The following is a 14,190-nucleotide window of genomic DNA, read 5'->3' as shown; positions in this document are numbered from 1 at the left end:
AGTTTACATATATATGAACTATTTTTTGTATGAAGAATATAGTGTTTAGGCAGCTTATCAATATTTCCGACACAATTTCAACACATAAATCTCCATTTTCAAAGTATTAGCTTAAAAAGCTAAATATGGCGATAAAAGCGCCAACATCACAGCTTTGGCCAACCCACAACAGCGGAATCAGCTGTTCGCCAGTGAAGAAGAAGAGCGTGCGCGAGCGTTCGGTGAATGAAACTAAAATATTTTACCTTTTATTGTATTTAGCGGACGGAAACGGAACAAAAAAACGTAAATAAATGTGGTAAACAAGCTGATAAGACGCTGATAAAAGAAAGTTTTATGACAAAACCCAATGCTCACCCACGAAATGATATAGTATTGGTGCGTAGAAGAACAACCCGCCTATATAAAAAGTTTAATTGAAGTGTGCGCAAAAAAAGTGAAAGTGCATACAGAACCCTCACGCCCACGCCCACGACGCCCCTTTTTGAGGGGAGTGGCAGTAACGGCCGTCCCTCTCGGTTTACCCCCCTTTTTATGTGTGTGTGTGTGCGTGGGGGGCGCCTGTGTTGCGCGACCTTCACGCAACCTTCAACATGCAGCAACACGTTGTGTGTAATCTAACATTTTTGTTTTTGCCAATAATCTGAAAGAAACAACAACTGAATCGAATAAAACGCTAACAAAATAAAAGGCAAAATAAAGCCAGCAACCGGCTGCCAATGGCAACACAAAAACAAAAATCAACAAATTCTCCCAGCAAACAAAAAACTGCATTTCGCTCCCGCTCTCTCTCACTTTTTCTCTCTGAGCTTGGCGCTCTCTTTCGTTTAACCCGTTTGCTTTTGCGATTGGGCGATTTTCGAATTCAATTCAACTTCAAAAGTCGAGCGGAAAAGTTGGACGCGCGAAAAACCAGAGATCCTTTTGCTCGAGTGAAAAAGTATTACCGTTCGCGTTATCAAAAAGCCTCGATTCGTGTCATTTGAATTGATAACGTAGCTATAGACAAAAATCGGGTTTGATTTTCGTATGCTAATTAGCTCGTTTTTCATTAGCATTTCTAAACCTTCGCTAATTTGCGTTTTAGTTTCGTTACACGGGTATGGTGAAATGATTGCCTTTATGTTTTGAAAACCCAAAAGCTCGATAAAGTAATAAATGCTTTGTTACTTTAACTACAAAGTATTTCCTTTTAAAAACTGAAATAAAAGTCTAATCAAAAATAAATTTAAATTCACAAGTCCAATTAATGGGTAACGCACGGTCTTCATAATAAGTTGAATAGTTCATAATTGATTCAATTGCATTATTTGTAGAAAACTATTTACAACGAGCTTGCTTTTCTTACGTCATTTCGGCTAAACAATTTACAATCCTCCTCCAGCGCCAATTGCAAAACAATTTCGGCGACTCTTACAGATAAACAAACACAAAGTTCAACGGCATTCATTCGTGTAAAAATAAGCCAGGCGGCCAGAGCAACTAATTATTTTGTTGATTTGGCACATTAATTGCCCGCAAACGAGTCGCGTGTGAACGAACCAAATAGAACTACGGACACCCAGACGTTCACATCGATATATAGCAGATATAGCTGATATAGCCCAAGATTCCACAGATCGGCCACAAAATGAACGACCGTGAATTGGGCTGTGCGGGCGGACAATTTATGGATCGCGGGCGGATGAACCAGAATGGCGTTGTCCAGCCGCTGCTCACTGGTAAGTAGGTAGCCATATGTCGCCAACAGATGGCGCTCATGATAGTGGTAAAAAGCTGGTAGTGATGGTGATACCAAGATATGATCAAATACATAAGATTCCATTATCAACCAACTTATGAGACCATTTTTAAATATTTACTACTCTACCTTTTCATTTCTCTATTATTTGTTTGTTCAAAATAATTGCAATATATCGGAGAATATAGTAGAATTTCTAAGCTTTATAGCCGACTGACATTTGGGCACAGACATTTTGGCGCGCTATGCGCTGCTTTTGCCGGCTTTTTACGAGTATTGCACTTGGTATAGGTACATAAATATACATATGTGCATATATACAGCATATATTTTTAGGCGATGCAGACACGAGCGCAAATAAATAAAAGCGAACCGATTTTTAGGTCTTTGCACTTAGATAAGAATTTGCATTTCATTTTCGGGCTTTTGTTCATTTATTTGGGCGGCGTTAATTTGCACCACCAGCAATTAACGCTTCATGCTATCTTATCTGCATAACACGCTGAACACTTTGCTACTTGGTACAGAGGAACCTAGCTAAGGTTAACCCCTAATAATCATTCCTGTTACAGATTTGTACCAAATAACCATGGCCTATGCCTATTGGAAATCCGATAAGACCGATGATACGGCGGTATTCGATCTGTTCTTTCGCAACAATCCATTCCACGGGGAATTCACGATTTTCGCCGGGCTCGAGGAGTGCCTCAAATTCCTGGATAGCTTCCACTATTCCCAGAGCGGTGAGTGTTATAGACAGCATAATATTTTGATTTTAATACGCTAATCAACTCGATTGGACCCTTTCAGATATCGAATACCTGAAGCAAACACTGCCCGAGGGCATTGAGCACGAGTTTTTTGAGTACCTCGGCAATCTGACGGCGCGGGATGTCACCTTGTATGCCATTGATGAGGGCACAGTAGCATTTCCACGGTGTGTTTGCATGGGATCCATCAAATTAGTACATGTCTATATATACGAATGATGATAGGCTTAGATAGTGCGATATAAGTTTAGGAAATTCCAGCAGATATAAGTTTAGCAACCTATTATTGGCATAGACACAGTTCAAGTTTAACACACATTTCAAGCATGTTGGTATATAAATTCTCATAGACTATGAACATTAAAGCTAACCCATTTTAAAATGTATCTTAGATCGTTTAAAATATTTTTAGAACCGACATCAACAGTCAGCAAGTATTTATCTTAATATAATTTTATGTCCATACAACACAGTTCCCATCATTGCAACTGATAAGAGTTAAGATATTTTATTTTCATCAAAGTTCTTATCTGAAAACAAAGTAATAGGATTACCCAGTAATTATGTAAACTTTAAACACTCCAGATAAGTGAGGCAGGCGTGTTCATAAAATGTATTTTTCCACTTTTAGAGTACCCATCATTAAGATCGAGGGACCTTTGATCATAGTCCAGCTGCTGGAGACAACGCTTCTCACCTTGGTTAACTATGCCAGGTAGGCATCGCTTATACACTATCTGGAAATTTCCTAATAATACCTACTCCACTTGCCACCCAAAAACAGTTTGATGGCCACCAATGCAGCCCGTTATCGCATGGTAGCTGGTAAACATGTCAAACTATTGGAATTTGGACTGCGTCGTGCCCAGGGACCAGATGGAGGTCTATCCGCATCGAAATACTCCTACACAGGTACTACGCCACCATCAAATATGAACTTTCACACGCCCCACACTCCGAGACTCCATGGAGTTCTATAAAATCGTGACAAGAAAGGTCAGCCGTGTGCGATATGAATGTTTTTTCGGCATTGCCAAATTGCATGCAGACAGCTCATTATCAATTAAAAATAATAGGGGAAAGGGAACCATCAGGATTCGGGCAAAGCTTATTCACAGTCACCTTCTTTTCAGAAGCTTAACATTTCTGAGAGTCCGATTTACAGATTCTTAGTTGGTATATACTTTTAATCACAAAAATCAGCCTAATCGAACATTTAGTTTGTCAGCGCTTAAGTAATTATGTATACTAAGTTTACAGGGTATTTAAATAGTCATAGGCCAGCATATCTGAGGCATTGATCCTTTCGAAGGGCCTGCAGGAAGTCGGTGCTTTTCATATTGCCTCTGGCCGACTTTTATGATGTGCATGCATGCAAAGCACGTGTCACTGTCAGGAGCTGAGGCTTCGCTGACTCTGATTTCCGATTTTGCCATTTCTCAAGGCCCTCTCCCTCCGAACTATGAGTAATTCTCCGCCTTCATCAAGGCTTCCGGCTCGGCTCCACCTGCTCCTCTCGCGACAAAGTTCAAGAACTCTAGTTTATGTGTTAAACTAAATGCGCCCGGGCGGCAGTAAAATGCCCAAAGTGGGTGGCACACGCAACGCCTACGTGGGGTGTCCATGTATATGGAGTATATCGGTGCCAGGCACCCATCGAATCCGGATTCGAACATGGCAAACCCTGCTCCTGCTCCGGAGCCTCTCAATTGGCGCTCACACATCGTAACTTTTTCGGTTTCGTTTGTTTGGCAAGCAACGCTCCAAGTTTTTAATGCGTTCCACATTGTGCTTGGACTACACATATATCATCTATATAGTATCACCCCAAATCGCGTGGCGTCAAGGTTCCCTTCAAGGTTTTTTTTTGTGATAAACTGAAGGGAAATTGAAATGTTTATAGCCGGAATTTCCGCTCTTAATGGAGGAAAATAATGAAACAAGAACATTAAGCGAGTATTTAAAAGTTTTGAGGCTTTGTATCCTTGTGTAAACTAAATTATACGATCATTTCTTTTCTTACCAGGCGGTTTTGATGGCACCTCCAATGTGCTGGCTGGAAAACTGTTCAACATACCCGTTAAGGGAACGCATGCCCATGCCTATATCACTAGTTTCAGTAGTATTGGAGAGCTGAAGACCCGTCTGATTAAGCACAAGCAAACAGGTGAGTAAATGCTCTACCAAGCATTAAGAAACCAGAATCATAATCTGCATTTCCTAGGCATCCTGGAAGATTTATTGGAGCACGCTGTCAGGCACCGGTCATTGCTGTCCCATCTCCTGGACGTTTCTACGGAGGAATCCAGTGAGGGAGAACTGGCAGCGATGGTGTCCTACGCCATCGCATTCCCTGATGGATTCATGGCACTTGTCGATACGTACGATGTTAAGAGGTATTTCGCTTTTAGGCAGATTCTCTCGGAACGGTTTTAGTTTTCGGTTTATTCCTACGTTTGTGATGTTCTCCCGTAACTATCCCGGTAACCCTCATCTTGCCCTCGTTTATTTTGAGTATGGATTCCTTTGTTATATTTCGTATTGTATTTGAGACTCTCGAGACGTGCACCAGCCAGTTACAGAACCCCAAAACCAGAGTAACTATTACATACATAGCTAACAAGGCTCCAATGAAGAGTTTTTAATTTTCCCTGCCTCATCCCAATCATTTCTTGAGCTTTTCATTTCGTTCTTTCGTTTGAGTAATAATCAAAAGTATTATCCAACAGCCGAGAAACAGAACAAGCCAACACAGAACCCAAGCTTATCAATGATATCAAGTCTGAGAACAGTCCGCCCAAGCCAAAGACAAGCCCCTCGACCAATGGCCATCAAAATGGTCAGGCTGTTGGCCACGTAAACGGCCACAAGACCAATGGTCATCAGAATGGCGTTGCTCAGAATAATGGCAGTAGATCGCCAAAAGATACAGATTTACAAGATACTAAGATACCCAGCACAACAACTACGAAAACAACTGCAACAGCAACGGGAACCCTAAAGACAACCACAGTGTCCAATGGGACGGCATACCTACCAAAATATGTCGAGAAGTCATTCAGGTAAATGTCGTTATCGAAAGCAGACAAAGCAATCAGTAATAGAAAACCCAAATGATTAAATAGGCGAATATCGAATTTAAAAGCATTTACCTAATCTATCTTTCCATTGACATTTCCTAACCTAACCGACCTAATCATAAATCACATCTGCATTTTTAACAGCATTTTCTTCTGCTTTTTAAGACTTTACGCTCATTATTTCAAATGTAACTAATTGGAGCTAACAAAAATCTAGTTTAGAATTTAATATCCTAGATCATTTTGTTAGCTCTACTCTCGAATTATGATTTTTACTAATGTAAGTCTTGCATGACGACGTGGAGAAAAATTCAACTAGAAATTCGATACTAAATTCAAAATTTCAAAACCTCATATACATGCATATATGCGTTTATATATCTAAGCTAATATATATGTATGTCCATGTATGTGTCCTCTGCTTTGGTGTCACGAAATTGGTCAAAGATCCTCAAGAGTGGGAAACTAATCCTGGCAAAATATTCGAACAATGCAAACCAACCAGAACAGGTGAAGTCATTTTATTTTATTTTATTTATCTTTTGCCTTCTCCCTGTTGCCCGCCCAAAACTTTTTTCAGTGTAATTTTTCGTATCACTTTCTTCTACTAACACACGCTCAATATATCATATTACATTTTTCCGTTTAATATTATTTTTCTAACTGACTTTTGTTTATTATGCTTTTTATTTTCTCGTCCTAAATGTGAATGTGTGAAACAAATAAAATCGAAAACATAATCGAACCCGAATCAGAATCAGAAACCCATAAAATATCGAAAGCAAATGAAAAGAATTTACGAACCTAACATAGTAAACAAATGACTTCCGGCACTATTTTGGCAGAGGTATGTAAAACACACGTCTTCAACCTACAGAAACATGATTAAATATCACATGGCATACAACTCACCTACTCAAAATCAACAAATGCGGCAAACAAAGCCAAAGTTCATGCATAATGATATACGATCCTTAAGCTCACAAACACATAACCAGGTGCATAAAACAATCAAGAGAAGTTTAAACTGTGCAATTTTCAACTGAACCTCGATCATAACCAAATAGTTCATTAACAAAGCTAATCAGTTTTCCTGGAAAAACGTAAAGTAAACATGTTCGCTATATTTCTGCATTGTTTTAAGCACACAAATGAAAAACCAAATCCCGATACGAAACCACGCACTGATTCACCCTAATGCTGTCATAGACTAAACCCCCTTCTTATTGTCCTCGTCTTCAGTTGTAAAACATTTTTTTAGGAAATTAATTTTAAATTTTCTTGTTTTCTGTGCCCCAGTTTTGTATTGTTACATACATATATTTTCCGAAACATTTTATTTCCGACCAACCCCGACGTCTGGGATAACTTTCAAAAATGTTTTTTCTTTTCGTTGGTTTTATAACCTGTACATAGTTAAGAAAAGCGTCCGAGAGAGCACACTGCATGGCTTGAAAAACAAAACCGAATATCTTCGACTTTTTGTGCTGCTCCCCTTATGAGAAAATTATGGCATTTTCCCAGGCTTCAATTTCTAACACAAAGAGCCGCACCTGCAAATCGAAGAGAACCAATTTGAGTTCTGAAACACGTTTTATAGCTCCACCCCACTTTCGAAACATTTGGTTTTGCGTAATTCTCGCTTTCAAACTAGTGACCAAAACCAAAAATTTACATATTGTATAGCAAAATGAGTGAAATTTAAACGTTGAATTGAAAACCAAAAACCAAGCAGCACTTGTTCGAATCCACAGATGCGACTTCTAAACACCTGCTTGTGATTTCTTCTCCACAGGAGTGGCCTGCTGAATTTTAGCGCCGTTGCCTTGGCTCTCAACGATCTGGGCTACCATGCGCTGGGCATTCGAATCGACTCCGGGGATCTGGCCTATCTATCCTGCCTGGCACGCGAGACCTTTGAGAAGGTGGCGGAGCGATTCAAGGTGCCGTGGTTCAACAAGCTGACCATTGTGGCGTCCAACGACATCAATGAGGACACCATTCTGAGCCTCAACGAGCAGGGGCACAAGATCGATTGCTTTGGCATTGGCACGCATTTGGGTGAGTTTTGTACTTGCATTTCAAATCTTGAATGCGTAGTAAATAACGTTTACTTTGCAGTTACCTGCCAACGACAGCCGGCGCTGGGATGTGTGTACAAGCTCGTGGAGATCAACGGCCAGCCGCGCATCAAACTGAGCCAGGACGTGGAGAAGGTGACGATGCCGGGCAACAAGAATGCCTATCGGCTGTACAGCGCCGATGGTCACGCCCTCATCGATCTGCTGCAGAAGGTGTCGGAGCCGCCGCCAGCGGTGGGTCAGAAGGTGCTGTGCCGGCATCCGTTCCAGGAGTCGAAGCGTGCCTACGTGATACCCTCGCACGTGGAGTCGCTCTACAAGGTGTACTGGAAGTCGGGCAAGATCTGCCAGCAGCTGCCCACCTTGGAGCAGGTGCGCGAGAAGGTGCAAATCTCGCTGAAGACGCTGCGCAACGATCACAAGCGCACGCTCAACCCGACGCCCTACAAGGTGGGTGCAATCTTATGAGCTGGCTTGCGAAACTGGTCTAACCAATGTCTCACTTTCTGCAGGTGGCTGTCAGCGATAATCTCTACAACTTCATTCACGATCTGTGGCTCCAGAATGCGCCCATTGGCGAGCTATCATGATCTATATAAGGAGGATCTGGCAAGGATGCGCTGAAACATTTCCGAGAAATTTACTTACTTTTGGTTTTCAATTTTTGTTGGCCTCGATCTTGGGGTCGTGGTGGATTATTTTTGTAGTCAATTGCTGGTCATATGCATTGTAGAGCTGGAACTCGTTCCGTCACACGAAGATTTCCCCCTGACTATGAAGCACAAACTCCCACGCAATGTAGCGAGTGAATTTCAAATCAATAGTTTTAACGTGTTTATCTAATATACTACTACTACTATGTAAAACGCACATCATATTCAGGAATGTGTCATGTGCCTTAAACGAGAAGCGGAAGCGGAAATAGAATCAGGATGCACAGGAATCACGAACCCAAATCGAGTTGATAAGTTACAACCAAATATCGGAGCGGCATAAATATGTCTTTAATATTTTTCTAGTACTTAAGTGTTGAAATGTTGCGAACGAAGGATGAAAGTTAGAAGTACAAATGCTTTTTAGGACATTTGCACGCAGTAGGGCACACATCAAGCACACAACTATATGTACTCTATCTATATATAACTCTACATACTGCGATTATGTATTTAACTAAATTCAAGTGTATATATGTTCAACTGGATAATTGTAAGCCAACTAAGCAATACAGACACACCCAAAACACACCGCCATTCTTAAATGACCGCTTCTTAATAATGTTTGCCCGTAGTTTTGATTAAAAATAAAAGGTAAAAGAACGCCGCAAAGAGAACTGAACTTTTTATGATAGTTTGGGAATAGTTTTAAGTATCTGTAGTTATATATTTATTTCGAATATGCAAAGACCTAAACATCTTTGTCGGTCTGACAAATAACATGCTTATTTTTCTGGCACGGATCATCGTTCATTTTGCTCTTGATCAGCTCCACGCAGTTCTCATCATCATTGCCGTGGTTGGGTTCGCCCGCATTCCAATTCAAGAACTCAACTTCCCTGCCGGATGCCTCGGATACGTAGGTGTTCCTGCTGTGCATGTCGTTTATGCCCAGCCAGTAGCTCTTGTCGTCCAGTCGCTCCGAAATGGCGTCCAGCTCCTCTTGATCCTTGATGGCGGCTATATAGCCACCCATGCCACGACAGAAGTCTACAGCGGATTGCCAGTTGAAGGCATCTTTATGGTTTATGTAGAAGAGTCTGGAGCCGATTCGCTCAAAATTCGGCCAGAAGACCTTTGAATAAATTTCCATGAGAGTGACTTGATTGGCGGACTGCTGAGCTCCCAACTTGGTCAGCTCATCCTTCTGATTCTGCTCCAGCTTTTGCAATTTCTGCTCAAAATCCTCTGGGATCTTCTTCAGAGTTTCCTGAAGTAACTTCTGTTGTTCTTCAATCTGAGCCAGCCTCACTTCAAAGTTAATGGGCACGGCGTTCTTTAGGGCTTCCAACTGATCCTGCTGACCCTTGGTGAGATTGATCTGATTTTCCAACTGGTCGCCGATGGTTTTTTGCTGATTTTCCATTCTCATTAGCCTCGCGTCGAGTTCAGCTGGCATTTTCTTTAGGGATTCCTGCAATGCCGTCTGCAGATGTTCCATTCTGTCCAGTCTCTCCTTGATGTCTCCTGGAACTTTCTGCGCGGATTCCTCCAAGGATAGGGTTTGTGCCGCCAGTTGGGTCTGTATCCTGTCCAATTTGGCCTGGGTTTCGTTCAGCCTGAGGGCCTCGGAGGTGTTCCATTGCTCCTGGTGCGTCACGATGTGATCCAATAGAGGTTGAAGTACCGACAGGCAGAATTCTCCGCACTGATTTGGCGGATCTTGCAGCAGGCAGACGGATCGGGAATTTTCTGTGCATTCCACTCGTGATCCAAGCAGATTGCAGGCAACAAATAAGTACACAATTATTTTTTTAAGCCTAAACATTTTGATATCGCACAACCACTGCAAGCGCCGATATAAAACGTACTGATCCGCATTTATGTAAAGGCATCTAAAGAGCAAAACAAGATAAGACTTCTTTTGAGAATTGAATTCCGTTTTTGCACTTATCAAGAATTTCTCGCTTCTGCGGCCGACTTTCAATGCGCTGTGTATTCGTCGAGATGTGTGATTGTATTCAGTTTCTTACGTTGATTACAAGAATTTGTAATAACTAATAATATTACATTTCTCCTATAAGCAAAATTCAAATTTAAATTTTCGTTGGCGCGCATTCTTCTTCTTGCAGCCGTTGCCATTCACTGTGCGCATTCAACGGTTTTGTAATGTGGTCTTTTTTAGTACATAAATGTTGACATTCACGCCGATTGGGCAACATTTGTTATTGTGAGCAGCTGCACAAAATAACGAGAAAATTAAACAAAAGGTTAATAAACAGAAGAAAAATATAAAAAATTTCTCCTAATTTGAACTACAATCATTGCGCATATGACACGCGCCCAGTGAGAAAGCCGGGTTTTCCATTCATTTTTCTGCAGCTGCGCAACTTGGCGAGAAAAACAACAACAACTGTGATTCATACGACCAAATTGAAGTTATGCCCTAGAAATTGATTTTTAACCAGATATTTCGTTGCAGATTGATACCGAAAATCATGGAAGGCGACGCGGAAAATCGCAAGGATCAAATCCTCGAGCGTTTGAACAAAAGAAACAAGGACAGGCAAAACTATTTGGATGTGAAATCGGAGCTGCGTTCCAAGGAAACGGTGCAGAACGAGGGCGTTGACTACTTCTACCAGACTTTCAGCCAAAAAACCATCGACATAGAGCAGCGATTGAAGGATGTGCAGTGCGGCGATGGCCAGCCCACAGATTTGGCCAGAAACTTCGCCGATATAACTGTGGAGATCCAGGATCTGCAGCGATATCTGACCGCATCCACCATGTTTCTGCCCGACTTCAAGATCAAATCCTGTCAGAATATCCTAAACACCCTGACCGCCGTGAGTGATGAAACCCGCCAGCGGCTGTTGCCCAAGAAAAAGTTTGGCTTCAGTGGCAAAAAGACCGCCGCAAAGCCAAAAGTCGCCCCAAATAAGGATATAGTCGACGCGAAACTCAGTAAAGTCTCGGAAAAACTTGGCTCGAACTTCACGTGGACCATTGCCAATCGAACGAACGAGCATATAGTCCTGGATTCCGCTAAAGTTAATGGCCAGGACATCACAATATCGAACCTAACCCACTGTTTGGTTGAACTGCAAGGGCATCCCGGATCTGTGCAAGTTTCCAGGGCCTCCAAATGCACGCTGCTATGCGGCCCCATCGCACGCTCCTTCTTCGCCGAGAATCTCGAGGATTGCACCCTCTCCATCGCCTGCCAGCAGTTGAGGTTGCACTCCTCGCGGTCCATTCGCATATACATGCATGTCACCTGCCGCGCCATAATCGAGGATTGCAAGAGTATTGAGATCGGAGAGTACAACTACGATTATTCCGAACTGGAGGCCGACTACCTAGCTTCTGGACTGAATAAGGCGCAGAACAACTATACGGATGTGGCCGATTTCAACTGGCTTTCGCCGGATGTCCCCTCGCCGAACTGGAGCCTCCTCAAGGATTATCCCGATCCGAATTGGAACGCCCTAAGGCGCGACTTCATTGCCAATAACCACAACAGCGAACTTAAGCAGGATGTCAAGGACATATCCATCATTTAGTGGCGGCATCGGCGGCTGCTCCTCGGTTGGCTGGCCTACGGCATCATCCTCGGTTGGCTGCTCTGGGAACTGCTGCTGCGGCCCTCAGTTACTGGCCCAAAATCTAATCCTCGATCTGTGTAATTAGCTATAAGCGTGTTGATTAAATAAACATTATGTAAAAAACAAAACTTGACCTGTATATTTAGGCACTCCAACCGTAGTCATAATTTTTTAAAGTATCTTAGCAGTTAATATTTCACTTTGGAGTGGGTGAATTAAAGTTTGACTTCTTCGATAACATGTGTACATACATATGTACATATGTATCTGTTCTTGTTTATGTCGTGGCTAATTTGACATGTCCAATTCGGATGTGGCATAATCAGTGGTTGGCCAAAATGGCTGTGGCTGCCACACACATTCCGGAATGGGCGGAAGACGGCACCTCATGCAAGTTTCATGTGGCCACAACAGGACCTCTCAAGCTATTGCCTGCGCATTGATCGGGTCACTCCACTTACACATCAGGTTCGTTCTGAAAGAGCAAATGTAAAGAAATAAATAGATAGCTTATTTTCATTGCGTTTTCTGATTTGGTGCCAAACTGAAATTAAGAATTTATTTTAGCATCTTTTAGTTTTTTCGAACTGACAACTTCAAAACTTATATGCAATTTTAAGTTAGAGTATCTGTTCTTCGTCTTCTCTTAACGATTAATTTCCTTTACTCTTCCTCCATTCACTCACCATTTCTCTCATCCCGTTGACTTTTGCGGCTGTCAACATAGCCGACTGTCAAAATAATTAACGAATTCGAGAAACACGCGGTGAAGAAGGGGATGCATTCCCGCAAATAAGTACATACAGCTGCGGTTAAAATAATAGCACTACTGCAGGTGCAAAGTTGATTTCCTAAAAAAAGGTATTGAATGTTTATTTTTTGTAAAGTCTGATTGCATGAATAGTAAGTACCATATGTTGTCTCTCTAAGCAAGAAATTTTGACTCTCTCAATGAAATGGTTCTTTTTGTTTTTGGTCACTTTCTGCAAAAGGGCGCTAAATGAGGCGGTAACAAAAATAGCACTGACCACGTTTTTGCTAAATAAAATTAATAGGAGTGATTGCTTTGGGTTTTTTTCGACATATTTTGAAAAAAGGAGTTGCATTAAAGGTTTTAATTGAATTTTTTTCAAAAGAAGACCAAAAATTCTCTAGTTATGGGTCGGGGAAAGCATTTTACCGTCGAAATAAGGAATTTGATTAAAAACATGATCTGTGAAGGTAAAACCTACGCTAAAATGAGACGGTTTTTTTTGTTTTTCAAACAATATGATCCGCAACGCACTGCTGTTTGTCGAAAATAACGAAAAACGTGGAAGAAAGCCCTCTATGTCCAATGTGGAGATCAAGCGCTTGGTTCGGCAAAGCAAGAAGGAGCCTTTTAAGCCGGTGACGGAACTGAAGAAGGAGCTTCAGATAGCTGCAAACGTGGAAAAAGTTCGCAAACACTTAAGACAAAACAACCATAATGTGTGCAGTCCCAGAAAAGTCCCGCTTTTGACTGTGAAGCATGTGGCAAAGCGAATCGAATATGCTAAGATACGCAAGGACTGGCCTGTGGAGAAGTGGCGCCACATTTTGTGGTCAGATGAGAGCAAAATTGGGTTTTTTGGTTGGAAAGGCTCTCGGTCTTATGTTCGGCGTCCACCACGAACTGAAAATAATCCTCGCTTCACCTTTAAGACGGTAATGCACTGGGGATCAAACATCATGGTATGGGCGTGATTTTCATACTATGGAGTAGATCCGATTCATATGATTCAAGGTATCATGGATCAGCACATTTACACAGATATCCTGGAAAATGTGATGGCGCTATATGCCGAGGATGAAATGCCGTTTTTTTGGACATTTCAACAGGATAACGACCCAAAACACACGAGGAAGAAGGCTCGAAAGTGGTTTGAGCAGAAATCGATCCGAGTAATGATCAGTCACCCGACTTGAATCCAATCGAAAAACTTTGTGCGGACGTGAAAAAAAGGTTTCTGAAGCCAAGCCCAACCATAACGAGAAACTTTGGATTCATGGGGGATCGAGGATCAAGGATTCATGGAGCAAAATTCCTCAAAAACGGTACCAGGACTTGGTGGACTCCATGCCAAGAGGATGCGCAGCAGTCATTGCCTACAATGGTCACGCAACCAAATATTAAGATTCTTTAAACATAGTTCTTAAGATATAATCCATTTGTTGAACTCATATTTTATTTTTTTAGTTAGTTTTAGCAAAATACGAGAAACAGTGCTATTTTTGT

General features: G+C 41.8%; 3 protein-coding genes across 11 annotated transcripts; 2 read left to right on the top strand and 1 right to left on the bottom strand.

The window, feature by feature from the left end:
- Positions 1–160: 160 nt before the first annotated feature.
- Positions 161–9,002, top strand: LOC6739201 (nicotinate phosphoribosyltransferase). 8 transcript variants are annotated; one of them, XM_016169015.3, is made up of 12 exons: positions 161–285; positions 1,420–1,721; positions 2,314–2,484; positions 2,552–2,678; positions 3,143–3,226; positions 3,296–3,423; positions 4,538–4,678; positions 4,736–4,907; positions 5,241–5,573; positions 7,387–7,652; positions 7,713–8,122; positions 8,185–9,002. In XM_016169015.3, exons 2-12 carry the CDS (start codon positions 1,631–1,633, stop codon positions 8,260–8,262), a joined length of 2,001 nt encoding a protein of 666 aa, XP_016023397.1. In that variant the 5' UTR covers positions 161–285; positions 1,420–1,630; the 3' UTR covers positions 8,263–9,002. The 8 variants fall into 8 exon arrangements, 7 of the variants coding, with proteins under 7 accessions (XP_016023397.1, XP_016023398.1, XP_039147148.1 ...); XM_016169016.3 differs by having other exon boundaries at positions 1,385–1,721; XM_016169008.3 differs by lacking the exon at positions 161–285 and adding an exon at positions 864–1,100.
- A 26-nt stretch (positions 9,003–9,028) lies between these two features.
- LOC6739207 (C-type lectin domain family 4 member G) lies at positions 9,029–10,325 on the bottom strand. Its single transcript, XM_002076076.4, has one exon. It carries the CDS (start codon positions 10,151–10,153, stop codon positions 9,077–9,079), a length of 1,077 nt encoding a protein of 358 aa, XP_002076112.1. The 5' UTR covers positions 10,154–10,325; the 3' UTR covers positions 9,029–9,076.
- A 127-nt stretch (positions 10,326–10,452) lies between these two features.
- Positions 10,453–12,061, top strand: LOC6739208 (tubulin-specific chaperone C). Of its 2 annotated transcripts, none has more exons than XM_016169018.3 (2): positions 10,453–10,595; positions 10,808–12,061. In XM_016169018.3, the coding sequence occupies exon 2, from the start codon at positions 10,824–10,826 to the stop codon at positions 11,889–11,891; it is 1,068 nt and encodes a 355-aa protein (XP_016023389.1). In that variant the 5' UTR covers positions 10,453–10,595; positions 10,808–10,823; the 3' UTR covers positions 11,892–12,061. The 2 variants fall into 2 exon arrangements, with proteins under 2 accessions (XP_016023389.1, XP_016023388.1); XM_016169017.3 differs by having other exon boundaries at positions 10,507–10,740.
- Positions 12,062–14,190: the final 2,129 nt, after the last annotated feature.

Source organism: Drosophila simulans, chromosome 2L (assembly GCF_016746395.2).
Source record: "Drosophila simulans strain w501 chromosome 2L, Prin_Dsim_3.1, whole genome shotgun sequence".
Classification (NCBI taxonomy): Eukaryota; Metazoa; Arthropoda; class Insecta; order Diptera; family Drosophilidae; genus Drosophila; species Drosophila simulans.
This window is presented reverse-complemented; position numbering and strand designations above follow the sequence as displayed.

Coding starts and splice junctions, on each gene's coding strand:
- LOC6739201 (XM_016169015.3), top strand. CDS start 1,631: ATGAACGACCGTGAATTGGGCTGTGCGGGCGGACAATTTATGGATCGC. Junction 2,679..3,142: donor GGCACAGTAGCATTTCCACG/GTGTGTTTGCAT, acceptor TTCCACTTTTAG/AGTACCCATCATTAAGATCG. Junction 4,908..5,240: donor GATACGTACGATGTTAAGAG/GTATTTCGCTTT, acceptor ATTATCCAACAG/CCGAGAAACAGAACAAGCCA.
- LOC6739207 (XM_002076076.4), bottom strand. CDS start 10,153: ATGTTTAGGCTTAAAAAAATAATTGTGTACTTATTTGTTGCCTGCAAT.
- LOC6739208 (XM_016169018.3), top strand. CDS start 10,824: ATGGAAGGCGACGCGGAAAATCGCAAGGATCAAATCCTCGAGCGTTTG.